Below are 27,179 nucleotides of genomic sequence, written 5' to 3'. Positions count from 1 at the left end.
CTGTAAACCTGACTTCATTGGGAATGCTACTACTTGTAACTTAGACATATAATAAATCCCTTACACTCATATCTGCCCACCCCTGGCCATGACCTGCATTCCCACCTAGTCTCGTAAAACCTCAATTTTAAAATTCTTGTCATTTCTTTCAAATCGGCCATCACCTTGGCATTTCCTCAGTGTTATATCTTGCATCAGCTCTTCAATCTCCTTGCTCCTTCCATTCTCATCTCTTGTGCGACCCTGGTTTTCATTGCTCCACCATTAGTGATTCATAGAATCATAGAATCCCTACAATGTGGAAACTTACCATTTGGCCCAACAAGCCCACACTAACCCTCTGAAGGAGTATCCTACCCAGACCTATTCCCCTACCTTATTACTCTACATTTCCCCTGACTAATACACCTAAACTACACGTCCATGAACACTATGGGCAATTTAGCTTGGCCAATTCACATAACCTGCACATCCTTGGACTGTGGGAGGCAACCAAAGCACCCGGAGGAAATCCACGCGGACACGGGGAGAAGGTCCAATTTCCATTGTTCCATCAGCTGCTTTGGTCCTAAGTCCTGAATTCATCTCCATAAACCTCCCTGTCTCTCTACCTTTCTTTCTGAACGGCTGTACTCTTTAAACCTTCACTCTTTTATGGTATCATGCCAAATCTTATTCGATAATATTCTCACAGAGTGTATTGCAGTGTTCTCAACATTAAAGGTACTTTATAGATTAAAGTTGTTGTTGTATCCTAAAGGATCCTTGATGTTTTAGAGAGTAACTGCAGAAGTCGATCCAGAGCTAATTCTGAATTTGTACATTAAAAGAATTTGAAAACCTTTTCTGTTTCACTTCCTACTTTGATATTGTTAAAACACTTTTGAGTTTGAGTTTGATTTATTGTTGTCACAAAAAGAGATCAAAATTAACATTTGAGAGGTTCTGATAGTTTTTCTCGGCTTAATAACTTGGTTGAACACACTCTCCTTCGTAATGTGAAGCTTCTTGTCAGACGCAGACCATGAGCAGCTACTTTGAACAGGAGAAGCAATCATTTCCTTCACTATGTCCCCCCTGCTGATGCCGAGATAAGGTGGCATCTCATCCAAAGAAGGTGCAGATTTAGATTTAGATTTATTGCCAAATGCATACAAAAAATACAGGAAAAGGAATTGTCACATGTTATACGCCAGTGTTGTCATGCTCCAGCATCATCTTGAAACACTGAATATAATGCAAAATTTTACTGCAGCAGAGTTCACTTTTCCCAGTTCTTCTTGTTCCTACTCCACTGTTTCTCCAGTTGCTTCTTACACCCGCCAGGGTCACTGTAACAGGCTCCGGGGTCTCTGTAACAGGCTCCGGGGTCCCTGTAACAGGCTCCGGGGTCTCTATAACGGGCTCCGGGGTCTCTGTAACAGGTTCCGGGGTCTCTGTAACAGACACCAGGGTCCCTGTAACAGGCCCTGGGGTCTCTGGAACAAGCTCCGGGGTCTCTGTAACAGGCTCTGGGGTCTCTGTAACAGGCTCCGGGGTCTCTGTAACAGACGCCGGGGTCTCTGTAACAGGCTCTGGGGTCTCTATAGCAGACGCTGGGGTCTCTGTAACAGGCTCCAGGGTCTCTATAACGGGCTCCTGGGTCTCTGTAACGGGCTCCGGGGTCTCTGAAATAGGCTTCAGGGACCCTGTAACAGGCTCCAGGCTCTCTATAACGGGCTCCAGGGTCTCTGTAATAGGCTCCGCGGTCTCTGTAACACGCTCCAGGGTCTCTGTAACGGGCTCCGAGGTCTCTGTAACAGGCTCCAGGGTCTCTGTAACGTGCTCCGGGATCTCTGTAACAGGCGCCGGGATCTCTGTAACAGGCGCCGGGGTCTCTGTAACAGGTGCCGGGGTCTCTGTAACAGGCTCCGGAGTCTCTGTAACTGACTCCAGGGTCATGTAAAGGGCGCTGGGGTCTCTGTAACAGGCTCCAGGGTCACTGTAATGGGCCCCGGGGTCTTTGTAACGGGCTCCGGGGTCTCCGTAACGGGTTCCGGGATCTGTAACACGCTCCGGGATCTCTTACAGGCTCCGGGGTCACTGTAACAGGCTCGGGGTCTCTATAATGGGCTCCGGGGTCTCTGTAACAAGCGCCAGGGTCTCTGTAACGGGCCCTGGGGACTCTGTAATGGGCTCCCGGCTCTCTGTGACAGGCTCCGGGGTCTCTGTAGCAGACTCCGGGGTCTCTGTAACGGGACCGGGGTCTCTGTGACAAGCTCCGGGGCCTCTGTAACGGGCTCCGGGGTCTCTATAACAGGCTCCGGGGTCTCTGTAACAGGCTCTGGGGTCTCTGTAACAGGCTCTGGGGTCTCTGTGACAAGATCCGGGGTCTCTGTAATGGGCTCCGGGGTCTCTATAACAAGCTCCGGGGTCTCTGTAACAGGCTCCGGGGTCTCTGTAACAGGCTCTGGGGTCTCTGTAACAGGCTCCGGGGTCTCTGTAACAGGCTCTGGGGTCTCTGTAACGGGCCCCGGGGTCTCTATAACGGGCTCCAAGGTCTCTGTAACAGGCGCCAGGGTCTCTGTGACAAGCTCCGGGGTCTCTGTAATGGGCTCCGGGGTCTCTATAACAAGCTCCGGGGTCTCTGTAACAGGCTCCGGGATCTCTGTAACAGGCTCTGGGGTCTCTGTAACAGGCTGCGGGGTCTCTGTAACAGGCTCTGGGGTCTCTGTAACAGGCCCCGGGGTCTCTATAACGGGCTCCAAGGTCTCTGTAACGGGCTCCGGGATCTCTGTACCGTGCCCCGGGGTCTCTGTGACAGGCTCTGGGGACTCTGTAACAGGCTCCGGCATCTCTGTAACAGGCTCCGGGGTCTCTATAACGCTCTCCGGGGTCTCTGTAATGGGCTCCAGGATCACTGTAACGGGCTCAGGGGTCACTGTAACGGGCTCCGGGGTCTCTGTAACAGGCTCCGGGGTCTCTGTAACACTCTCCGGGGTCACTGTAACAGGCTCCGGGGTCACTGTAACAGGCTCCAGGGTCACTGTAACAGGCTCTGGGGTCACTATAACAGGCTCCGGGCTCACTGTAACAGACTCCGGGGTCTCTGTAACGGGCACCGCGGTCTCTGTAATGGGCTCCAGGGTCACTGTAACGGGCTCCGGGGTCTCTGTAACGTGCTCCGGGGTCTCTGTAACGTGCTCCGGGGTCTCTGTAACAGGCGCCGGGGTCTCTGTAACAGGCTCCGGGTCTCTATAACGGGCTCCGGGATCTCTGTAACAGGCTCCGGGGTCACTGTAACGGGCTCTGGGGTCACTGTAACGGGCTCCGGGGTCTCTGTAATGGGCTCTGGGGTCTCTGTAGCTGGCTCTGGCGTCTCTGTACCAGGCTCTGGGGTCTCTGTAACGGGCTCCGGATTCTCTGTAACAGGTGCCGGGGCTTCTGTAACTGGCTCCGGGGTCTCTGTAACAGGCTCCGAGGTCTCTGTAACAGGTGCCGGCGTCTCTGTAACAGGCTCTGGGGTCTCTGTAACAGGCTCCGGGGTCTCTGTAACAGGCTCTGGGGTCTCTGAAACGAGTGCCAGGGTCTCTGTAACAGGTTCCGGGGTCTCTGTAATATGCACCGGGATCTCTGTAACAGTTGCCGGGGTCTGTGTAACGGGCTCCGGGGTCTCTGTAACGGGTTCCGGGGTCTGTAACGGGCTCTGGGGTCTCTAACTGGCTCCGGGGTCTCTGTAACAGGCTCCGGGGTCACCGTAACAGGCTCGGTGGTCTCTATAATGGGCTCCGGGGTCTCTGTAACAGGCGCCAGGGTCTCTGTAACGGGCTCCAGGGTCTCTGTAAGGGGCTCCAGGCTCTCTGTAACAGGCTCTGGGGTCTCTGTACCGTGCTCCGGGGTCTGTGTGACAGACTCCGGGGTCTCTGTAACAGACTCCGGGGTCTCTGTAACAGGCTCTGGGGTCTCTATAATGGTCTCCGGAGTCTCTGTAACGGGCTCCAGGGTCACTGTAACGAGCTCAGGGGTCACTGTAATGGGCTCCAGGGTCTCTGTAACAGGCTCCGGGGTCTCTGTAACACGCTCCGGGGTCTCTCTAACAGGCTCTGGGTCCCTATAACGGTCTCCGGGGTCTCTGTAACGGGCTCCAGGGTCACTGTAACGGGCTCAGGGGTCACTGTAGTGGGCTCCAGGGTCTCTGTAACAGGCTCCGGGGTCTCTGTAACACGCTCCGGGGTCACTGTAACAGGCTCCAGGGTCACTGTAACCGCCTCCGGGGTCACTGTAACAGGCTCCGGTCTCTGTAACAGGCAACTGGGTCTCTGTAATGGGCTCCGCGGTCTATGTAACAGGCTCTGGGGTGTCTGTAACAGGCCTCCGGGGTCTCTATAACGGGCCCTGCGGTCTCTGTAACGGGCTCCAGGGTCACTGTAACGGGCTCCGGGGTCTCTTTAACAGGCTCCAGAGTGTCTGTAACGGGACCTGCGGTCTCTGTAACGGGCTCCAGGGTCACTGTAACGGGCTCCGGGGTCTCTGTAACGGGCTCCGGGGTCTCTGTAACGGGCTCTGGTGTCTCTGTAACAGGTGCCGGGGTCTCTGGAACAGGTGCCGGGGTCTCCGTGACAGGCTCCTGGATCTCTGTAACGGGCCCCGCGGTCTCTGTAACAGGCTCCAGGGTCACTGTAACGGGCTCCGGGGTCTCTGTAACAGGCTCTGGGGTGTCTGTAACGGGCCCCCCGGTCTCTGTAACGGGCTCCAGGGTCACTGTAACGGGCTCCGGGTCTCTGTAACAGGCTCCGGGGTCTCTGTAACGGGCTCCGGGGTCTCTGTAATGGGCTCTGGTATCTCTGTAACAGGTGCTGGGGTCTCTGTAATATGCACCGGGGTCTCTGTAACAGCTGCCGGGGTCTGTGTAACAGGCGCCGGGGTCTCTGTAACGGGCTCTGGTGTCTCTGTATCAGGCTCTGGGGTCTCTGTAACGGGCTCTGGTGTCTCTGTAACCGGCTCTGGGGTCTCGTTTCCGGCCCTCTGTTGCCACCACTCCTGCAGCCTCTGGGTCCGAGCCTGAGCCATCGACCTTTGGACATGTGGGTTTCATATCTCCTGTTCCCCATCCGATGTTGTTGCTGGTCATTGGTTGTTGGGGCCCTCCACTATCCCTTCCACCTCCAAGTGGCCGGGCTTAGCTGCAGACCTGGATCCGAAGCCCTGAGGACTGGGCGGATATCAGGCAGGGCCTGCTCCTCGCTGTAAGACCCTGGGCTGGGGTGGAGCTGCTGCTGGTGGCTTCCTCCTTCACCACCACTCTCCAGGCTTTGAAAAAAAGGAAAAAGAAAAGAAAAAGAGCAACAGCGAAAAGAAGACAGAGAAAGGGGAAAGAAAGCAGACGAGAGTGAACGAGCCCCGGACTCAGCCATTGCTACTCCACCGACATTCAGTTTCATCATACATGTTTTAGGGGAGACAATGGCCTGGTGGTATTGTCAATGGAATGTTACTCTGGAGACCCAGGCAACATCCCTGAGGTAACAGTGGCTGAAGGACCTGAACGTAAGGGAATTTATATTTGCCAGGAATTGGTGTTGGAGAGACTGTTAGGTCTGAAGGTTGATAAGTCCCCGGGGCCTGATGGTCTACATCCCAGGGTACTGAAGGAGGTGGCTTGAGAAATCATGGATGCGTATGTGATTATTTTCCAGAGTTCGATAGATTCGGGATCAATTCCTGCGGATTGGAGGGTGGCTAATGTTGTACCACTTTTTAAGAAAGGTGGGAGAGAGAAAGCAGGAAATTATAGACCAGTTAGTCTGACCTCAGTGGTGGGAAAGATGCTGGAGTCTATTATAAAGGATGAAATTACGACACATCTGAATAGTAGTAACAGGATAGGTCAGAGTCAGCATGGATTTATGAAGGGGAAATCATGCTTGACTAATCTTCTGGAATTTTTGAGGATGTAACTCTGAACATGGATGAAGGAGATCCAGTAGATGTAGTGTACCTGGACTTTCAGAAAGCTTTTGATAAAGTCCCACATAGGAGGTTAGTGAGCAAAATTAGGGCGCATGGTATTGGGGACAAAGTACTAACTTGGATTGAAAGTTGGTTGGCTGATAGGAAACAAAGTAGTGATAAATGACTCCATTTCGGAATGGCAGGCAGTGACCAGTGGGGTACCGCAGGGATCAGTACTGGGACCGCAGCTTTTTACAATATATGTTAATGATATAGAAGATGGTATCAGCAATAACATTAACAAAGTTGCTGATGACACTAAGCTGGGTGGCAGGGTGAAATGTGAGGAGGATGTTAGGAGATTACAGGGTGACCTGGACAGGTTAGGTGAGTGGTCAGATGCAGTTTAATGTGGATAAATGTATGGTTATCCACTTTGGTGGCAAGAACAGGAAGGCAGATTACTACCTAAATGGAATCAATTTTGGTAAAAGGGGCAGTACAGAGAAATCTGGGTGTTCTTGTACACCAGTCAATGAGGTAAGCATGCAGGTACAGCTAGTTGTGAAGAAGGCTAATAGTATGCTGGCCTTCATAACAAGAGGGATTAAGTATAGAAGCGAAGAGGTTCTTCTGCAGCTGTACAGGACCCTGGTGAGACCATACCTGGAGTACTGTGTGCAGTTCTGGTCTCCAAATTTGAGGAAAGACATTCTGGCTATTGAGGGAGTGTAGCGTAGGTTCACAAGGTCAATTCCTGGAATGGCGGGATTACCTTACACTGGAAGACTGGAGCGACTGGGCTTGTATACCCTTGAGTTTAGAAGACTGAGAAGACTGAGACATATAAGATTATTAAAGGATTGGACACTCTGGAGGCAGGAAACATGTTCCCGCTGATGGGTGAGTGCCGAACCAGAGGACACAGCTTAAAAATAAGGGGTAGACCATTTAGGACAGAGATGAGGAGAAACTTCTTCACCCAGAGAGTGGTGGCTGTGTGGAATGCTCTGCCCCAGAAGGCAGTGGAGGCCCAGTCTCTGGATTCATTTAAGAAAGAGTTGGATAGAGCTCTCAAAGATAGTGGAATCAAGGGTTATGGAGATAAGGCAGGAACAGGATACTGATTAAGGATGATCAGCCATGATCATATTGAATGGTGGTGCAGGCTCGAAGGGCAGAATGGCCTACTCCTGCACCTATTGTCTATTATTCTGGAGACCTGGGTTCAAATCCTGTCACGGCAGATGGTGGAATTTGAATTCAATAAAGAATCTGGAATTGAAAATTTAATGATAACTGTGTATTGATTGTCAGGAAAAGCACATCTGGTTTGCTCGTGTCCTTTAGGGATGGAAATCTGCCATCTTTACCTGGTCTGGCCAACATACGACTCCAGACCCACAGTAATGTCGTTGACTCTTGATTGCCCTCTGGGCGGTAAATGCTGCCTGAGCCAGTGATGCCCTCGTTCCCTTGAATAAATAAAGCAATACACAGCTGTTGAATTGATTATGACCCCGTTCCTTTGAAGAATAAAAATGAAGCTGGCTGAAGCCCACCAAATTAATCAGCTTTCTGTTTCTTGCTGGTTGATCGTTAGTGCTGTCAGTTTGTGGCCTAGTATAGAAACAGACTGGTTTCTATCTTCATTGGTGATTCTATGGAATGCATCAAGACAGCATGTTATCCAAAAGTAATTGGTACGTTTTGAGAGATTGCTTTTACAAACTTTCGGAAATGAAAAAGAAATGGTTCTGTCATCCTGCACAGCTCTTTTGTTGCTAGTTCCTCATGAGGCTAAACAAAAAAGGACTCTTGTTGGCAACTCACTAATTAGTACGTATTGTTCCTCATTTGTCAACTTCGATTACCCAAGTCAGCTCTAGTTCCGTTAAGTTGCTGTCTTCCATAGTTATGGTGAAAAAGTGATAATACATTGGAGGAGAGTCTTGTATTTCCATAGGTGTGAAAGTTCCTAACCTTCCATAAATTGATTAATAGGAATCAATAAAGTGATATTTTTAATAAAAGGGGATATTTGTTTGAGATCGTCAATGGTGACGAGCTTGTATGGTATTTAGGGTATGTTCATGACTATACTGCAGTTCAATTTTAACATTAGTTGATGTATCAAAGGATGAGATTTGAGAGAGCACACTGTAATGATCATGGATCATGACCCTGAATCACCGATGGATGTACTGAACTTTTAATTACAATTTGTGTTATTTTTACAAAGGATAAATAGCCATAGGATTGCTACAGATGTAAATTCACTTGGCTGGAGAGGAATTCTGGAATGTTGTACCTATGAACAGGCAGGGAATATTCAAATGGAAAGACTAAAAAGGAGGTAATGAGAGACTGACTATAAAACCCTCTCAGCAGAAGGGCCATCTCCTGCAAACAAGTTTGTGTTTTGTCCTTCCAGTGAAACGCAAAAGTAATGGAGTTAAAAGTGAGCTTCATCCCTGGTCTGTGTGTTATAGAGTCATAGAGTCAAAGAGATGTGCAGCAACCTGTCTATGCCGACCAGATATCCCAACCCAATCTAGTCCCACCTGCCAGCACCCGGCACATATCCCTGCAAACCCTTCCTATTCATATACCCATCCAGATGCCTTTTAAATGTTGCAATTGTACTAGCCTCCACCACTTCCTCTGGCAGCTCATTCCATACACACCCCACCCTCTATGTGAAAACGTTACTCCTTAGGTCTCTTTTATATCTTTGCCCTCTCACCCTAAACCTATGCCCTCTCGTTCTGGACTCTCCGACACCAGGGAAAAGACTTTGTCTATTTATCCTACCCATACCCCACATGATTTTATAAACCTCTATAAGGTCACCCCTCAGCCTCCGACATTCCAGGGAAAGCAATCCTAGCTAATTCAACCTCTCCCTATAGCTCAAATCCTCCAACCCTGGCAACATCCTTGTAAATCTTTTCTAAACCCTTTCAAGTTTCACAACATCTTTCCGATAGGAAGGAGACCAGAATTGCACATAATATTCCAAAAATGGCCTAACCAATGTCCTGTACAGCTGCAACATAACCTCCCAACTCCTGTACTTAATACTCTGACCAATAAAGGAAGTTATAGTGTCATAGCGAGTCATAGAGTCATAGAGAAAAAGTCTGCATCTACACTCATCCCGCTCTCCAGCACTTCCCCCATAACACTGAATATTATGACACTTCAAGCGCTCTTCCATGTACTTGGAAAAGGTTGTGAAGTTTACCACCTCTCTTACTCCTCCACAGGCAGTGCATTCCAGATTCCTGCCATCCTCCGGGTAAAAAGGTGTAACCTTACCTCAGTACAAACTTACCTCAAGGCAACCTTTCCTCATTGCAACCTCACCTCATTACAAACTTACCTCATGACAACCCTACCTCATTACAACCCTACCTCATTACAAACTTAACAATATCCTCCATTTGTAACCTTCATTGTATTTTCTCAGTGCTAATTAAAATAAGAAATATTATATTAAAAATAGTGGCTTGTATATTAATAGTATTGTATTACAATGTGTGCAGTGTAAATGCATGAACGCACTGACTGCAGCTGCTCATCACCGCTGGTCATTTCTCGTTCTTTAATTTTCTTCAAAGTCTTAATTGCCCGACACAAAAAATACATTTTGATAGTGAGCTGAAGGAACAGCCATTTGACACAATAAGTGCAGTATCCCTATATTTCAGAGGCAAGAATCAGGCATTTGTAACACAACGGGATCATCAACCTATCAGTCAAACAGTGAAAACGCACTCCAAACCATCATATATTATGTTACATGACAACAATTTAGGGAAAAGGGTTAAAGGTCAATTAAGAGGAGTGTTGATTGAAAACAATGTCATGTCCTTGCAGTGCTTGTGTTTCATTCACAGTCAGTCTGGAAAGTTGTTAAATATATGAAGAAATAATATACATACACCTTTATGCACGCACACACATACATACGTTCGTAAGAAATAAACTCAATGGATATAAAGGATAGTGCAGGTTGTGAACAGGTTCCATTTTGGAGTCTGTCTTCAATTTTGTGTGCCATCTGGAACCCAATGCAGAACAATTTGGATGTTGGATCTTTAAAGTTATGGCTTGAATGAAGTATGAGGGTTCATAAGTCAGACATCTATGACCCCCTGTGTAAGTATTAAAACCTGAAGACCATAAGACATAGGAGGAGAAGTAGGCCATTCAGCCCATCGAGTCTGCTCTGCCGTTCCGTGAGATCATGGCTGATCTGATTTTTTTTAGATTAGATTAGATTACAGTGTGGAAACAGGCCCTTCGGCCCAACAAGTCCACACCGACCCGCCGAAGCGAAACCCACCCATACCCCTACATTTACCCCTTACCTAACACTACAGGCAATTTAGTATGGCCAATTCACCTGACCCTGCACATCTTTGGATGGTGGGAGGAAACCGGAGCACCGGAGGAAACCCACGCAGACACGGGGAGAATGTGCAAACTCCACACAGTCAGTCGCCTGAGGCGGGAATTGAACCCGGGTCTCTGGTGCTGTGAGGCAGCAGTGCTAACCACTGTGCCACCGTGCCGCCCACAATCCTTGATTATCCACAACTCCACTTTCCTCCCTTTTCCCTCTAAGTGCTGATTGCCTTACTGATTATAAATCTGTCTCTATCAGCCTTGTTGATACTTCATGGCACAGCCATCTATGGTAAAGAATTCCACAGATTCACTACCCTCTGAAAGAAGAAATGCCTCCTTGTCTCCAGATTAAACGTGTGACTGCTCATTCTGAGATTATACCTTCTGGTCCAAGACTCTCCCATGAGGGAAAACAACCTTTCCACAACTATCCTGTCAAGTCCCTGAAGAAGTACTGTATTCATTTGCATTGTTTTGTGCCAGTGGGTTTTAGTTAAAAGGAATTCATTGTCTATTTTATTCAATCTGAATTCCGTCAAGGGGGTGGTGGTGAGGATTGCTTTGGAGATCTGACGGCCTGCTGTTGGATTTCAACTGTTAGTGCAGTGCAAATCATTCTCATACGTCTAATAGCTGTTGCTGCCTTTCAAATGAAAGGAAAATTGGAAGATGCGGGGCTGGTATTTCTCAACTGCCTCTTCATGTGAAAGCACACAAATTCATGTTCCACTGTACCACACTGTTTTCCACATCTTATTCTGATAACCATAGGAGCAGAAGTAGGCCATCACGTCTGCTCCACCATTCCATCAGATCATGGCGGATCTGATAATCCCCAGTTCTACTTTTTGGCCTTGCATCCTCAACCTTTTATTCCCTGATTGGTTAAATATCTATCTTTCTCACCTTTGAAAATACCTAATGACCTGACCATGATATGTTGCCCAGATCATGCAATTATGCATGGTTTTAAAAACAAACTCTGAGGTTGCAAAATATCCACTTCCTGAACTAATGTGAGAGGTAGCAGCTCCAGCTCTTAGTTCCAATTCCAGAAATAGGCTATCGGCTTAATTTAACATAAGAACAGATCTTACAAGCATCTCAAGACATATATCAGCAGCAAAATTCTTCAAGGAGATGTAGATGCAAAAGCAATCTCCAGCTGTTTATTAAAAAAACCTGGCCTCTATGTTTCATGGTTTAAAATAAGCAACTTAATTCTGATTCTCTTTATACTCACTTCAGGGCAATTAGGGATGGGCAATAAGTAGAACATAGAACATAGAACATAGAAGAATACAGCGCAGTACAGGCCCTTGGGCCCTCGATGTTGCGCCGATCCAAGCCCACCTAAACTACACTAACCCACTATCCTCCATATACCTATCCAATGCCCTCTTAAATGCCCATAAAGAGGGAGAGTCCACCACTGTTACTGGCAGGGCATTCCATGAACTAACGACTCGCTGAGTCAGAAGTACTGACATTGTTGGGGTCACCAATATTCTGTGAAAGAATTAAAACTGAATCTCAGAACCATGACGTGGCTTATTTCTTCTTATAGAATCACAGAGTCATACAACATGGAAACAGACCTTTCGGTCCAACCAGTCCACGCCAAACATAATCCCAAACTAAACTAGTCCTACCCACCTGGTACTGGCCCATATCCCTTCAAACCTTTCCTGTTCAAGTATCTATCCAAATGTCTTTTATACAATGTAATTGTGCCCACATCCACCACTTCCTCAGGAAGTTCATTCCCTGGGAATCACTTTCTGTGTAAAAAAAGTTGCCTCTCATGTCTTTTTTAAATCTCTCTCCTCCCACCTTAAAATGCAGCCTTTCAACCTCAAAACATTCAAACATGTAGGTGCCTACTTTACAAGTACCTGTTTTACATTGTCTACCTCAGTCTGGGTGGCGTTTCTGACCATGGCACTTGACCCCTCACCTCCATTTCTCAATTTGAACCAAAGTAACAAAATAGAGCTAACAGAGATATCTTCTTCAACACTGTGCTTACTACAATTCTTATTTTTCCAATGTCACTTATGAATGCAAAAGAAGTAGAAAAATTAAATAAGATTCAAAACGCTTCCGGCCATCTTGTTAGATATGGTTGGTCAATCAGGTGAATAGCTTATTCAAGAAAATAGTGGTCCTATAAATAGTGTGCAAGGATCAAAAAAAGCACAAATGTTTTTATTTCTAATTCACACAGTAAGGGTCTCTGATAGATTGTGATTGCTGATATAAATTCACTTATTTGGCTCCTTCTAAAAGGTGACCCTTGTTGTCCACCTCACCTTATAAAATAGTTTTACAGCTGCCAAGATACAGTAACAGTGTAAAAATGATGATAAATGCATTACTAGTGCACTTTAGAGGTTATTTCACACTTTGTATTTCCCATTAAACTCCACCAGCTAGGTTAAGTATAATAGCATCTTGGGACACTGCAGACAAGTGAGACAGCTGGTGTATTCTGTGGAGTTCAACAAAGGTCAGGAGCAAAGCAGCAGGAAAATGAGACTATTTAATTTAGACTGCTAAAATAGTACTATTTTACACTGAATATTAAGGCAAGCTCCAAAGGAAGACAGCTTGGAGGTGCAAACTGATAAAGCTGTCTGAATCTTTAGGGAAATGGATGCCACCAGAGATTTCACTGACCTTGGGTAATAGAAAGGACATGTATGTTTTTGTGTGTGTGTCCACGTCCATGTCCATGTGTGTGTCAGTTCTTCCGTGTGTGTGTGTGTGTGTGTGTATCAGGTCAATCTCCATTGTCCTGATACACACACATTGAATGTCCCCCGCCATTCAATTTCCTGTTGTTCATCTCCATCCAGGCTTACAGAAACAGAAAACTACAGTGAGATGGGATAATTAGAGGGAGCAGAATGGAAAGAGAGAACAGCCAAAGTGGTATATTTTGCAACATCAAGCTTGAAAGATCTGAATTTGTTGCAGAGTGTTAAGTCTGAGAAATAATATTGGGCACTGCACAAACAGCTTGATGTGAATCAATAGGCAGGAACAGTGATGGAAATCAGCTTTCACAGTCCATCAAGCATGACATGCCAGCCACTGGCAGTGCCACCACTAGCCAAGCACCCAAACGAAATGCCCACAGACTATAGCTAATCCTGATATGGGACTTGGGGTGTTAGCTCATGGAGGATAATGGGTAGTTGAGGTGAGGACTGCTCTTAACATCACAGGAACATGTCTGTTCTTCCTGGATCCACAAGAACTGGTGAACAATCAAACCCTAACAGGTTCCTTCAGCTAGTGTCACACACCTTTTTTACATACATCAGGTGACTGACGTGTTTTGGCCTCTGCTTGTGATCTTGAAAACAAAAAAGGGTCCAACATTGAATGGTAGGACTAACAAAGATAGCATGGTAGCACAGTGGTTAGCACTGGTATCCCGCAGCACCAGGGATCCACTGGTGTTCCAGCTTCGGCAGACTGTGTAGAGGTTGCACATTCTCCCTGTGTCTGCGTAGGTTTCCTCCCACAATCCAAAGATGTGCAGGTTTGGAGGATCAATCACGCAGTGGTGGTTAGGGATGTGCAGGCTAGGTGGCTTAGCCATGTGGAATTATGGGATAGGATGTGATGGTCTTTGGATGGTCAATGGGCCGAATAGTTTCTTTCTGCAAGATGAAGATTCGATGAACCGCTGTAACATTTCATCCTCTGTAAAACTGGCCTTCTTTTTGCTGATTGCCAAAATAAATTTACCTGGTTATGTTTGCTTTTAATTTTAATGTTAACCGTGTAATCATCTGGTGCAAATGAGCAATGTGTTTCTCTTTCATCATTCATTGATTATATTCTTTCCTTTGACAGGAGCTGGTGGGGAGTAACCCTCCTCAGAGAAACTGGAAAGGAATTGCAATCGCACTTCTGGTCATCCTGGTTATCTGCTCACTGATTGTTACTTCGGTTATCCTTCTTACTGAACGTAAGCAACTTCATGATTTAATTTCTCTGAAAGAATTTAACAGTTTGGAACCAAAATATTGGACCACATGGAACTCATCATTTACATGATGACCAGATGGCCAAATTGGGAGGAGTAGAGTGGTGCTGGAAAAGCACAGCAGGTCAGGCAGCATCCGAGGAGCAGGAAAATCGATGTTTCGGGCAAAAGCCCTTCATCAGCCTTACCTGCTCTGACCTGCAATGCTTTTCCAGCACTACTCTTATCTTGACTCTTATCTCCAGCATCTGCAGTACCCACTTTTGCCACATTGGGAGGAGTACGCAAGTCTCTTTTAAACTTTTTTCATGGCATCTGGGGATTGAAGACCAGTATTTGTGGCCCATCCATAATTGATGTGATTTAGATTTGATTTATTATTATCGCATGTACTTAGGTACAGTCAAACGTTTTGTTTTGCGTGCAGTTCAGGCAGATCATACCGCATTAAGTGTATTCGAGCGAGGAATTCAGGTCTTTCGGCCCACAATGTTGTGCCGAGGATTGTTCCTAATCGAAAATAAAATAACCTAACCGATGCAACCCTCAATTCACTGCTGTCCATGTGCATATCCAGCAGTTGCTTAAATGTCCCTAATGACTCTGCTTCCACCACCACCGCTGGCAACGCATTCCATGCGTTCACAAATCTCTGTATAAAGAACCTACCTCTGACGTCTCCTCTATACGTTCCCCATAATATCTTAAAACTATGACCCCTTGTGCCGGACAATCCTCCCCTGGGAAAAGGTCTCTGGCTGTTGACTCTATCCATACTTCTCATTACCTTGTATACCTCAATCAGGTCACCACTCTTCCTCCTTCTCTCCAAAGAGAAAAGTCCAAACTTAGTCAACCTCTCTTCTTAAGACAAGCCCTCCAGTCCAGGTAACATTCTGGTAAACCTTCTTTGCACCCTCTCCAAAGCCTCCGTATCTTTTCTATAATAGGGCACCCAGAACTTGAGATAATATTCCAAGTGCGGTCTCACCAGGGTCTTGTAGAGCTGCAGAAAAACCTCACGGCTCTTAAACTTGAACCCCCTCTTAATGAAAGTGAGAACACCATATGCTTTCCAAATAACCCTATCCACTTGGATGGCAACTTTGAGGCATCTATGCACTTGAATACCAAGACTCCTCTGTTCCTCCACACTGCCAAGAATCCTGTCTTTAATCTTATATTCAGCATTCAAATTTGACCTTCCAAAATGCATCACTTCGCATTTATCCAGGTTGAACTCCATCTGCCATTTCTCAGCCCAGCTCTGCATCCTGTCTATATTGAGCTGCAGCCTGCAATACCCCTCGATACTATCAACGGCACCTCCAAACTTTGTATCATCGGCAAATTTACCAACCCACTCCTCAACCTCCTCATCCAAGTCATTTATAAAAACTACAAAAAGCAGAGGCCCAAGAACAGAGCCCTGCGGGACACCACTCAACACTGTCATCCAGGCAGAATACTTTCCATCTACAACCACTCTCTGCCTTCTGTCAGCCAACCAATTCTGAATCAGGATAGCCAAATCTCCTTGTATCCCATGCCTCCTGATTTTATGAATGAGCCTACCATGGGGAACCTTATCAAATGCCTTGCTGAAGTCCATATACACCACATCCACTGCTCGAAATTTGTCGACCTGTCTTGCCACCTCCTCAAAGAACTCAATAAGATTTGCGAGGCATCACCTGCCCCTCACAAAGCCATGCTGACTGCCTTTAATCACGCTATGATTTTCCAAATAGCCATAAATCCTATCCCTCAGAATTCTTTCCAAAACCTTGCTGATCACAGATGTAAAACTGACTGGTCTGTATTTGCTAGGGATTTCTCTATTCCCCTTCTTGAAATGAGGAGCAACATTCGCCTTCCTCCAGTCCTCGGGTATTACTCCCATGGAGAGTGAGGAGGCCAGCAGCTTAGCAACCTCCTTTCTCGCTTCCTGGAGCAACCTAGTATAAATCTGGTGCACAAAGAGTGAGATCAACATTAAACTTAAAATTTGAGGGGTCATTTCAAAAGTCCAATAACAACATGGAAGAAGCTGATCTTGAATCTACTCAGGTGTATACAGAAGAGGATGGAAGAGCATATAATTGAGGTGGGAGGAGTCTTTGATTATGTGGGAAACATGGGTGGACTTAATGGATGGAAGGTTGGTTATCATGATGGGCTGGGCTGCCTTCACAATTCTCTTGTGGTTTCTTGCAGTCTTGGGAAAAGCAGTTGACAAACCACACAGTGATGCATCCAGATAGGATGCTTTCTATGGTTCATCTGTAAAAATTAGTAAGCTTGTCCTGGACTAGGTGGTTTTGAACTGCCTCTTGAATTACTGCGGTCCTGGGCTAGTATTCCTGGGCCTAATGTTCTTTTTGATACTCACACAGAACTGCAGATGCTGGAAATTCAGAACAAAAACAACGAGTGCTGGAGAAACTCCACAGGTCTGACAGCACCTGTAGAGAGAAAAACTGAGTTAATATTTCGAGTCCAGTTGCCCTTTATCAGAACGCACTCAATTTGCTGGGCTCTGTTTTCCTGTTTACAAATACTGGCAGACCTGCCAAGTTTCTCCAATAATCTTTGTTTTTGTTTGAATGTCCCGTGGACTTGGGTTTGAATGGCAGATGGTGAAATGTAAATTCAGTAAATATCTGGAATTAAAAAGCTAGATTGCTGACAACCATGTAGCCATTGTCATAAAATTCTGTTTGGTTCATTGAAGCCATTTAGGGATAGACGTCTGCCATCCTTACTTGGTCTGGTTTACAGGTAACTCCAGACTCACAGCAAGGTGGTTGATTATTAACTGCCTTCCAAAATGGCCTAGCAGTGTGAAAGTGCTATGAATAAGTAACAACATACTGCATGAGCAAATGGTTTTTAGAATGGTGCAGAGTTCCAAAGAACCAGTGGAAGATTGATGGACTTCGAATCTAACAATTTTCGGTTTTATATTGACATCAAACACCTCATTGATCCCGGTGCTAAATTTGTGGGATGCTTTCTCTTTTGTGCAAATCCATAGAATCTCTGCAGTGTGGAAGTAGGCCATTCAGCCCATCGAGTCCACACTATGAGAATGCTTGTATGGGCGGTCAAGGCCATCTATAGAAGGCAATGATCAAGAAATCCAATGGGGAATTTAGAATGAACATCTTTACCCAGAGAGTGGTGAGAATGTGAAATTCCTTGGCACAGGGAGTGGTTGCAGGAATAAAATGGATGCATCTCAGAGGAGGTTAGAATCGCACATGTAGGAGAAAGGAAGATTCGATTGCGATAATCAATTCAGATGAGCGAAGATGGAAGGAAGCTGGTGTGAAGCATAGGCATCAGCTAGGTAAATGCGTCAAATAGTCAGTTTCTGTGCCATAGGTCCTGTGTAAATCTATGTGACTCTGTGGTTAACACTGTAGGGACCTGGTTTCAGTCTACTCTTGGGTGACTGTGTGGAGTTTGCACATTCTCACTGTGTCTGTGCAAGTTTCTTCCCACAGTCCACAGGTGTGCAGTTTAGGTGGATTGGCTATGTTACATTGTTCCTGGTGTCCAGGGATATGCAGGCTTGGTGGCTTGGCCATGGGAAATGCAGGGGTAGGTAGGGGAGTGGGTGTGGGAGGGATGCTCTTTGCAGGGGTGGTGTGAACTCAATGGGCATACTGGTCTGCTTCCACACTGTAGATGATTCCATGTATAAAATAAATTACTTTTCAGCACCGTGACAATCGTTATGTTGACCAAGACTGTAGCGTCTATGAAGAGCAAAGATAAATGACTGTAAAGAAGAATTGTTCTGGTTGTTATATATAAAAAGCAAAAATATGTCTCAAGATGCCCAAATTGTCGCAGCCAAGGAATCATTTTGGTAAAAATTGTATTTTGGTCAAACAAACAAGGCAGGACTTATACAGTTAATGGTAGGGCTCTGGGTCCTGTTGTTGAACAGAGAGACAGAGGGGTTCAGGTATATATTTCTTTGAAATTTGCATCACTGGTGGGCAGGGTGGTTAAGAAGACGTTGAGCATACTTGCCTTCATTGCTCAGACCATTGAATACAGGAGTTGTGATGTCACACTGAGTTTGTGCAGGACTTTAGTGAGGCCACTTTTGGGGTACTGTGTACAATTCTGGTCACCCTGCTATAGGAAGGATATTATCAAATTGGAGAGGGTTCAGAAAAGATTTACCAGAGTGTTGCCTGTAGAGGGTTTGAGTTACAAGAAGAGGCTGGATAAGCTGGAACCTTTTTCACCAGAGCGTAGGAGATTGAGGGGGTGACTTTATTGAGGATTATGAAATCATGAGGGGCATAAATAAGGTGAATAGCAAAAGGTCTTTTCCTTAGGGTGGGGGAGTTCAAAACTAGGGGGCATATTTTTAAGAAGAGAAAGATTTAAAAGGGACCTGAGGGACAACTTTTTCACACAGAGAGTGGTTCATGTGTGGAATGAACTGCCAGAGGAAGTGGAACATGCAGGTGCACTTGCAACATTTAAAAAACATTTGGATATGTGTGTGAATAGGAACGGTTTAGAGGGATATGGGCCAAATGCAGGCATTTGATCGAATTTGACGAAATGGGATTGAAGGGTCAGTTTCTGTGTTGTGTGGCTCTATGACTCTATGAATCATTCCTTAATGTGTAGTCATGCGTAGCATGTATGGTAGTTAGTGAACACACAGCAGTGCTCCTTACACACAGCAGGGAGGTTCATGACCAGCTTTGTCTGGGTGAGGGCTCAGCAGAGCTTCTCTGCTGCTCTTTGAGTAGTATCACAAGGCACTGAACAAATAGACAGGATACTGGTTTAATGTCTCAAATGCACACATTCCTTCATTTTTTCTTCAAATCCTGAAGCAGGCTCAGGACTCATGATATTTTGTAAATGTGTTACTGCTGAGCCAAACTGAATTTTATTTAGAATGCATTCGCGACATGACTAGAGACAACTGGAGCAATTTTCTCTCCCTGCTTTTTCCTCCTCTCCTCTTTATAGGATCTTGAGAATCTTTCGGAAATGTTCTTGATTTGTGGTGTGATGAAGTGTCAGCATTTCTGAGAACACAGGATCCTCAGCAGTTATGCACCACAAAGTCCATCTCGCAGCGATGAGATGAAGTCCCAATATCCCATTTCAAGTGTTAATCGTTAGCAAGGGCATAAGGAGAAACTACTACTGGACCTTATACACCCTCTGGAGATGGCAGATTGCCCCAGTTTAAAGACTCGTCTGAAAGATAGCACTGGTAGTCTGCACTTCACTGAAGAGCCAGTGTAGATTTTGAGTTCGAGTTACTGGGAGTGGGTTTGAACCCAGAGCCTTCTGATTCCGAGGCATAATTGCTCTATCGCTGCACTATTGCTGACTTCTAACCCAGTTTGCTACAAAATTGTAGGTTCAGGCTGAAGCATCTGTTTGCTGTGATATTTGTTTGCAAAAGCACTTCACAGAAATTTCCATTCAGTCCGTCATGTCTGCACCAGCTCTAGACTAGTTTCCTGCCTTTTCACCAAATCACTGCACACACTTCAATTCAAATAACCATCCAATACCCTCTCAAATGCCTCAATTGAACCTGCTTCCACCACATTTCCAATCAATACATTCCATACCCTAACCAGTCACTGTGTGAACAGTGTGAAATTGCTTCATTTGCACATCATTTTAAATCTGTATTCACTCATTCTTGTTTCTTTTACAATGAAAACAGATTCACCCTATCTACTCATTCCTGTCCATTCATGAGTTTAAAAACCTCAATCAGATTTTCTCTTCATCTTTTTCTCTCCAGGGAGAGCAGTCCCAACTTCTGAAATCTATCCTCACAGCTGAGGCGTCTCAAACCTGGAACCATGTTAGTAAATGGTTTCTTCACTCTGCACCCTGTGGGTGGCATGGTGGCTCAGTGGTTAGCACTACTGCCTCACAGCAGCAGGAACCTGGGTTCAATTCCTGCAGTGGGTTACTATCTGTGTGGAGTTTGCATATTCTCACCGTGTTTGTGTGGGCTTGTTTGGTTTCCTCCCACAATCTAAAGATGTGCAGGTTAGATGAATTGGCCATTGCTAAACTACCCGAAGTGTTTAGGGGAATGGGTTACTCTTTAGATGGTTGGTGTTGTCTTGTTGGGCCTATTTCCATCCTGCAGAGAATCTAATCTACTCTCTCTCCCTCCAATAATGCTCCACTATCTTTCCAATTATGTGATGCCCATAACTGTTCACAGTACTCCAGCTGAGGCTGAACAAGTTCTGATTTAAAGTTCTAAACTGGAGTAAGGCCAACTTTGACGGTGTGAGGCAAGAACTTTCGAAAGTTGATTCAGGGAGCCATTCACAGGCAAAGGGAAAGTGCAAAGTGAGGGGCCTTTAAAATGAGATAATGAGAGTTCAGAGACAGTATGCTCCTGTTAGGGTGAAGGGCAAAGCTGTGAGCTTAGGCAATGCTGAATGACTGGAGAAATTGAGACTCTGGTCAAGATAAAAGAAGGAGGTATATGTCAGGTATAGACAGCTGGGATTGAGTGAATCCTTTGATGAATAATAAAGGCAGTAGGAGTATACGTAAGATGGAAATCAAGAGGGCAAAAAATCTTTGTCAAATAGGTTAAGGAGAATCCAAACAGATTCTACAGTTACATTAAGGGAAGAAGAGTAACTAGGGAGAGAATAGGGGAGATCCTTTAAAGATCAGCAGGGCTATGTGTGGACCCACAGGAGATGGGTGAGACACTAAACATGTATTTCATGTCAGTATTTACAGTGGAGAAGGGTACAGAAGCTAGAGAACTTGGGAAATAAATGGTAATATCTTGGAAAGTGTCCAGATTACAGAACAGAAGGTGCTAGAGATCTTAAAACACATAAAGGTGGATAAATCCCAGGGACCAAATCAGGTATATCCCAGAACTTTGTGCAAAGCTGGGGAAGAGATTATTGGACCTCTTGCTGAGATATTTGTGTCAATGATAGCCATGTGTGAGGTGCCAGAAGACTGGAAGTTGGATAACATGGTGCCACTATTTAAGAAAGGCGATGAAGAAAAGCCAGGGAATTATAGACTGTTGTGCCTGATATTAGTGGTGGGGAAGTTGGAGGGATTCTGAGGAACAGAACTTATATGTATTTTGGAAAGGCAAGGACTGATTAGGGATAGTCACATGGCATTGTGCATTGGAAATCATGTCTCACTAACCTGATAGATTTTTCTGAAGAAGTGACAAAGAAGATTGATGAAGGCAAAGGCAATATAAACTTCAGCAAGATGTTGGATAAGATTCTGTATGGAAGACTGTAGCAAGGTTAGATTGCATGGAATATCTAATTAGATACAAAATTGGTTGAAGGTAGGAAACAAAAGATGGTGGTAAAAGGTTGTTTTCCAGACTGGAGGCCTATGGACAGTGGTGTGCTGCAAGGATCCATGATGGGTTCAGCCTTTATGTCATTTATATAAATGATTTGGATGTGAACCTAGGAGGTATGGTTCATAAATTTGCAGATGACACCAAAATTGGTGGTGTTGTGGACAGTGAAGAGTACAACAGAACCTTGATCAGATGGGCCAATGGGCCAAGGACTGGCAGATAGAGTTTAATTCAGATAAATGTGAAGCGTTGCATTTTAGTAAGGCAAATCATTACACAGCTAATAGTAGGGCCTTGGGGAGTGTTCTGAATGAAGGGACCTACGGGTGCAGGTGCATAATTCCTTGAAAGTGAAATCATAGGTAGTCAGGGTAGTGAAGAAGGTGTTTGGTACGCTTGTCTTCATTAGTCAGTGCATTGACTATAGGAGTTGGGATCTCACGTTGCAGCTGTACAAGACATTGGTAAGGTCAGTTTTAGAATTCTGGTCTCCCTGCTTTGGAAGGACGTTGTTAAACTGTTTTTTTAATATATTCATTTGTGGGATGAGGGCATTGCTGGTTGACCAGCATTGTTTTGCCTATCTCTAGTTGCTCTTGAGAAGATGGTAGTGAGCTGTGGGTTGACCCACAATGCCATTTGGGAGGGAATTCGAGGATTTGACACAGCGACACTGAAGGAATGACAATATATTTCTAAGTAAGGATGGCGAGTGGCTTGGAAGGGAACTTGAATGTTTTGGTGTTCCCCTGTATCTGCTACCTTGTCTTTCTAGATAGAAGTGGTCATGGTTTTGGAAGGTACTGTTTGAGGATCTATGATGAATTTCTGCAGTGCGTTTTGTAGACAGTACACAGTGCTGCTGCGGAGTGTTGGTGGTGAAGGGAGTGAATGCTTGTGGATATAGTGCCAATCAAGCAGGCTGCTTTGTCCGAGATGGTGTAAAGGTTCTTGAGTGTTGTTGGAGTTGCACTCAATTGGGCAAGTGGGGAGTATTCCATTATATTCCTGACATGTGCCTTGTAGATGGATCCTGACCAAAATGTCGACTCTCGTGCTGTTCTGATGCTGCTTGATCTGCTATGCTTTTTCCAGCTCCACACTTTATCGACTCTGACTTTCCAGCATCTGAAGTCCTCACTATCTCCTTGTAGATGGTGGGCAGGTTTTGGGGAGTCAGGAGGTAAATAACTTATCACAATATTCCTAGCCTCTGACCTGAAATCATTGGCAAACCTCCCCACTTATGACTTTATGATGGTGGAAAAGTTATTGATGAAGCAGCTGAAGCTGGTTGGGCCTAGGACACTATCCTGAAGAACTCCTGCAGAGATGTCCTGTATGACTGACCTCCCACAACCACAGTCATCTTCCTGATGAAGGGCTCCTGCCCAGAATGTCGATTTTCCTGCTCCTTGAATGCTGCCTGACCTGCTGTGCTTTTCCAGCACCACTCTAATCTTGACTCTAATCTCCAGCATCTGCAGTCCTCACTTTCGCCCAGTCACTGAAGAGTTTACCAGTACACATTGATTTCAGTTTCATTAGGGCTCCTTAAATAGTCACATGCAGCCTTGACATCAATGGCTATCACTCTTGCCTCACCTCTGGAATCCAGCTGTTTTGTCCATATTTGATCCAAGGCTGTAATGAAGTAGGAGCTGAGTGAGCCTGGCAGAACCCAAACTGGGCATCACTGAGCAGGTTATTGGTGAGCAGGTGCTGCTTGATAGCATTGTTGATGACACCTTCCACACTTTACTGAGTAGACTGATGGGGCAGTAATTGGCTGGGTTGTATTTGTCCTGCTTTTTTCTGTACAAGACATAACCTGGGCAATTTTGCATGTTGTTGAGTAGATGCCAGTGTTGTGACCGTACTGGAACAGCTTGGCTAGGGGAGTGGCAAGTTCTGGAGCACAAGCTTTTGGTACTATTGCTGGAATGTTGTCAGGAGCCGTTGCCCCTGCAGTATCCGGTGTCTCCAACTGTTTCTTGATATCACGTGGAGTGAATCGAATTGGCTGAAGACTAGTGTCCGTAATGCTGGAGAACCACTGGAGGAGACCAGGATGGACTATCCACTCGGTACTTCTGGCTGAAAATTGCATTTTGCGCTGATGTGCTGTGCTCTTGCATCATTGAGGATGGGGATATTTGTGGAGCCTCCTTCTCCAGTGAGTTGTTTAATTGTCCATCACCATTCCCAACAGGAAGTGGCAGGACTGCAAGAGCTTAGATCTGATCCATTGGTTGTGAGATGGCTTAGCCTGTCTATCACTTGCTGTTTATGCTGTTTGATACACAAGTAGTCCTGTTTGGGGACTTCACCAGGTTGACACCTCAGCTCACTGCAGGCTGAGGGGTGACCTTTTTGAGGTTGAAAAACCATAAGAGGCAGGGAGAGGGTGAATAGCCAAAGGTCTTTTTCCTCAGGGTAGGTGAGTCCAGAACTAGAGGGCATAGATTTTAGGTGAAAGGGGAAAGATTTAAAAGGGACCTGAGGAGTAGTCTTATCACGCAGAGGGTGGTGTGTGTATGGAATAAGCTGCCAGAGGAAGTGGTGGAGGCTGGTACAATTCCAACATTTAAAAGGCATCTGGATGAGTACATGAATAGGAAGAGTTTAGAGGGATTTGGGCCAAATTATGGCAAGTGAGGCTCGATCAGTTTGGGATACCCAGTCAGCATGGATGAGTTGGATCAAAGAGTCTGCTTCCGTGCTGTACGCCTGTAGACTCTAAATGTTCTCTACAAATTCAACATCACTTCCTTGCTCTTTTACTTTATGCCCCTGTGAATAAAGCCAGGAAAAGTGTCTGCTTTTTTTAACTTCTCTGTGCATCTCTCTCCACCTTCAATAATCTGTGCACATAACACACTCAGGGGTGTCTGCTCCTGCACCCCCTTTAGAATTGTACCCCTCAATTTATATTGTCTGTCAGTGTTCAAAGTGCATCAACATACTCTTCGTAGGAGCAAATTACTGCAGATGCTGGAATCTGGTGAAGAGTCATCTGGACACGAAACATTAGCTTGCTCTCTCTCTACGGATGCTGTGATTTTCTTTGTTTTCACCACACACTTCCCAGCATTGATTTGGACTGTACGCATTATCCAAATACTTGCATTTTGTTTTTGATCTTCGAATAACTCCTTCTGATACTGACACAAAGGGTGATGCTGTCGAAATTTCAGTCTTCAGCATAACAATGGGAGAAGAACACAAAAGAACTCACAGCATATTTACACCTCCAGAAATATTGAATAAGTGTTTTGGCAAGGTTCTGTTGTCACATTAATGAATTGTGTTCTAACAGTGTTATGAAAACAAAAAGCAAATGAACCAGTGCGAGGCTCAAACTTTCACATTGAACGTTGTGTTCAGCACCGTCAAAGTAAACAGTGGCTGAGAGACAACAGTACAAAATAAAACACTTATCAGTTGCTTTCCAATAACCCACCACTGCACTAGATTAAATGCTACAGTTATGAGACGTGCTGCAGATATTTGTAAAAAATAAGTTTGGGGACAGCATAAACGAGGCAGCATAAAAGTGGCATGTTCTTTTAACAACTTAAAGTAAGTTTGTCTTTTTTTTCCCACCCAGTTAAATCATCATAAAATTGAAGCAGCTCTGCAACTATATGTGGATTGATACTGGGTGGTAAAAGTTGACTTATGGTATCGCAAGAAACTCCTACGATTTTGATTGTGCCATCTGCATATTCTTTCTGCTCCGACCTGCCATCAGATTTTCACAGCTAGCACCACTGAAGTCAGAAAGCCCAGCATTTCTGTATCCTCTGTTATGAACACCTCAAAAACGTAAACTGGGATTTTCCATTCTGGAGCTGAACTACAGAGATAATCGTCATAGATGGCATCATGTCTGCCATGGCTTCTGGCGAGTTCTGTCACAAGATCACTTTTTTTATATTCAGTTGTGGGACACGGGCGTCACTGGCTGGGCCAGCATTGATACCCATCCCTATTTGCCCTTGAGCAGGTGATGGTGAGATGCCTTCTTGAATCGCTGCAGTCCACTTCCTGTGGGTTGGCCCACAATGCTGGTAGGGAGGGAATTCCAGGAGTTTGACTCAATGAATGTGAAGGAATAGCGGAATATTTCCAAATCAGGGTAGTGAATGGCTTGGAGGCAAACTTGCAGGTTGTGGTGTTTCCAAGTACCTGCTGCCCTTGTCCTTCTAGATGGAAATAGTCATGGGTTTGGAAGGTGTTGTCTAAGGATCTTCAGTGAATTTCTACATGGTGGGTAGACTTTGGGGTGTCAGGAGGTGAGTTACTCGCTACAGTATCCCTAGTCTCTGACCTGTTCTTGTAACTGCTGTGTTTATGTGGTGAGTCCAGTTGAGCTTCTGGTCAATGGTAACCTCAAGGATGTTGCCAGTGGGGGATTCAGTGATGGGTAATACCATTGAATGTCAAGGGGCTGTGGTTAGAATGGCTCTTATTAGCGATGGTCATTGCCTGGCATTTGTGTGGTGTGAATGTTGCTTGCCACTTGTTTGCCCAAGCCTGGATATTGTCCAGATGTTGTTGCATTTGAACATGGACTGCTTCAGTATCTGAGGAGTTGCGAACAGTACTGGATGCTGTGCTTCAGTGTTCTGCCCTTCAGCTTATTTCAGTTGCAAGCAAAGTACTGTGGTATTCTAAAGACAATTGAGTAAAAATCTGGAATTACTCAATGGCGACCATGTGACCACAGTTGATTGTTGTAAAATCCTATCTGGTTCACTAATGGTCCTTTTGGGAAGAAAGTCTGACACCCTGACCTGGGCCGATGGCCAGTCCACCTAACTTGACTGTGGGAGAAGACTGGAGCACCTAGAGGAAACCTACGCAGACACAGTGAGAATGTGCAAAATCCATACAGACCAAGAGTGATATCGAACCCGTGTCCCTGGTGGAGTGAGGCAGCAGTGCTAACCACTGAGCCACCATGCCACCCAAAATCCAGTCTGGAGCAAGTCTAGTCTTGTGCCACTGGAGAGTTTGACATGGGAGACGCTGGTGAGCATCATAGTTGCCTGCTCTTCCCAGAAGTGCAACGACTTTCACATTTCCCTCTCATTAAGCGTGCTGTTTGTTCACCATTGAATTCTCTTCTCAAGCAGTCAACAACTCCCCAAAGAGAAGTAGTCCCTGTGGCCCTTCAGTCCAAGTATCTCTGAGGATGAAGCTTATGGTGTGTCAGAGAACTCACTCACCAACACAGGAGCAGTCAATTGTGAGACTGCTGCATGGTCGATTCAACATGCCTCATTGACTGAGTCCTGGGTGGGTCCCTTTGCTCAAGTGGATTCAAGGACACAGGCTGGTGATCACATGACTGGCACCAGCCCATAGATGGTGGAGCAAGATATGTCTGAGGTCCCTGAGACTCACAGGATTGCTAGAGACCAGGAGGCTGCTCAGGCCCATGGT

At 45.6% G+C, this 27,179-nt stretch overlaps 1 protein-coding gene across 5 annotated transcripts in view; it reads left to right on the top strand.

Annotated features, from left to right (window-relative positions):
- Window positions 1–27,179, top strand: part of dpp6a (dipeptidyl-peptidase 6a) — a 1,528,415-nt gene that overhangs the window by 934,502 nt on the left and 566,734 nt on the right. For all 5 annotated transcript variants that reach the window (XM_043690726.2, XM_043690729.2, XM_043690724.2 and 2 more), the window contains exon 2: window positions 14,215–14,329. In XM_043690726.2, coding sequence (XP_043546661.2) covers window positions 14,215–14,329 — 115 coding nt within the window. The remainder of the gene's footprint in view (window positions 1–14,214; window positions 14,330–27,179) is intronic.

This window comes from Chiloscyllium plagiosum, unplaced genomic scaffold (assembly GCF_037043375.1).
Source record: "Chiloscyllium plagiosum isolate Xiang-an unplaced genomic scaffold, Cpla_swu_hap1 HiC_scaffold_5, whole genome shotgun sequence".
Classification (NCBI taxonomy): domain Eukaryota; kingdom Metazoa; phylum Chordata; class Chondrichthyes; order Orectolobiformes; family Hemiscylliidae; genus Chiloscyllium; species Chiloscyllium plagiosum.
This window is presented reverse-complemented; position numbering and strand designations above follow the sequence as displayed.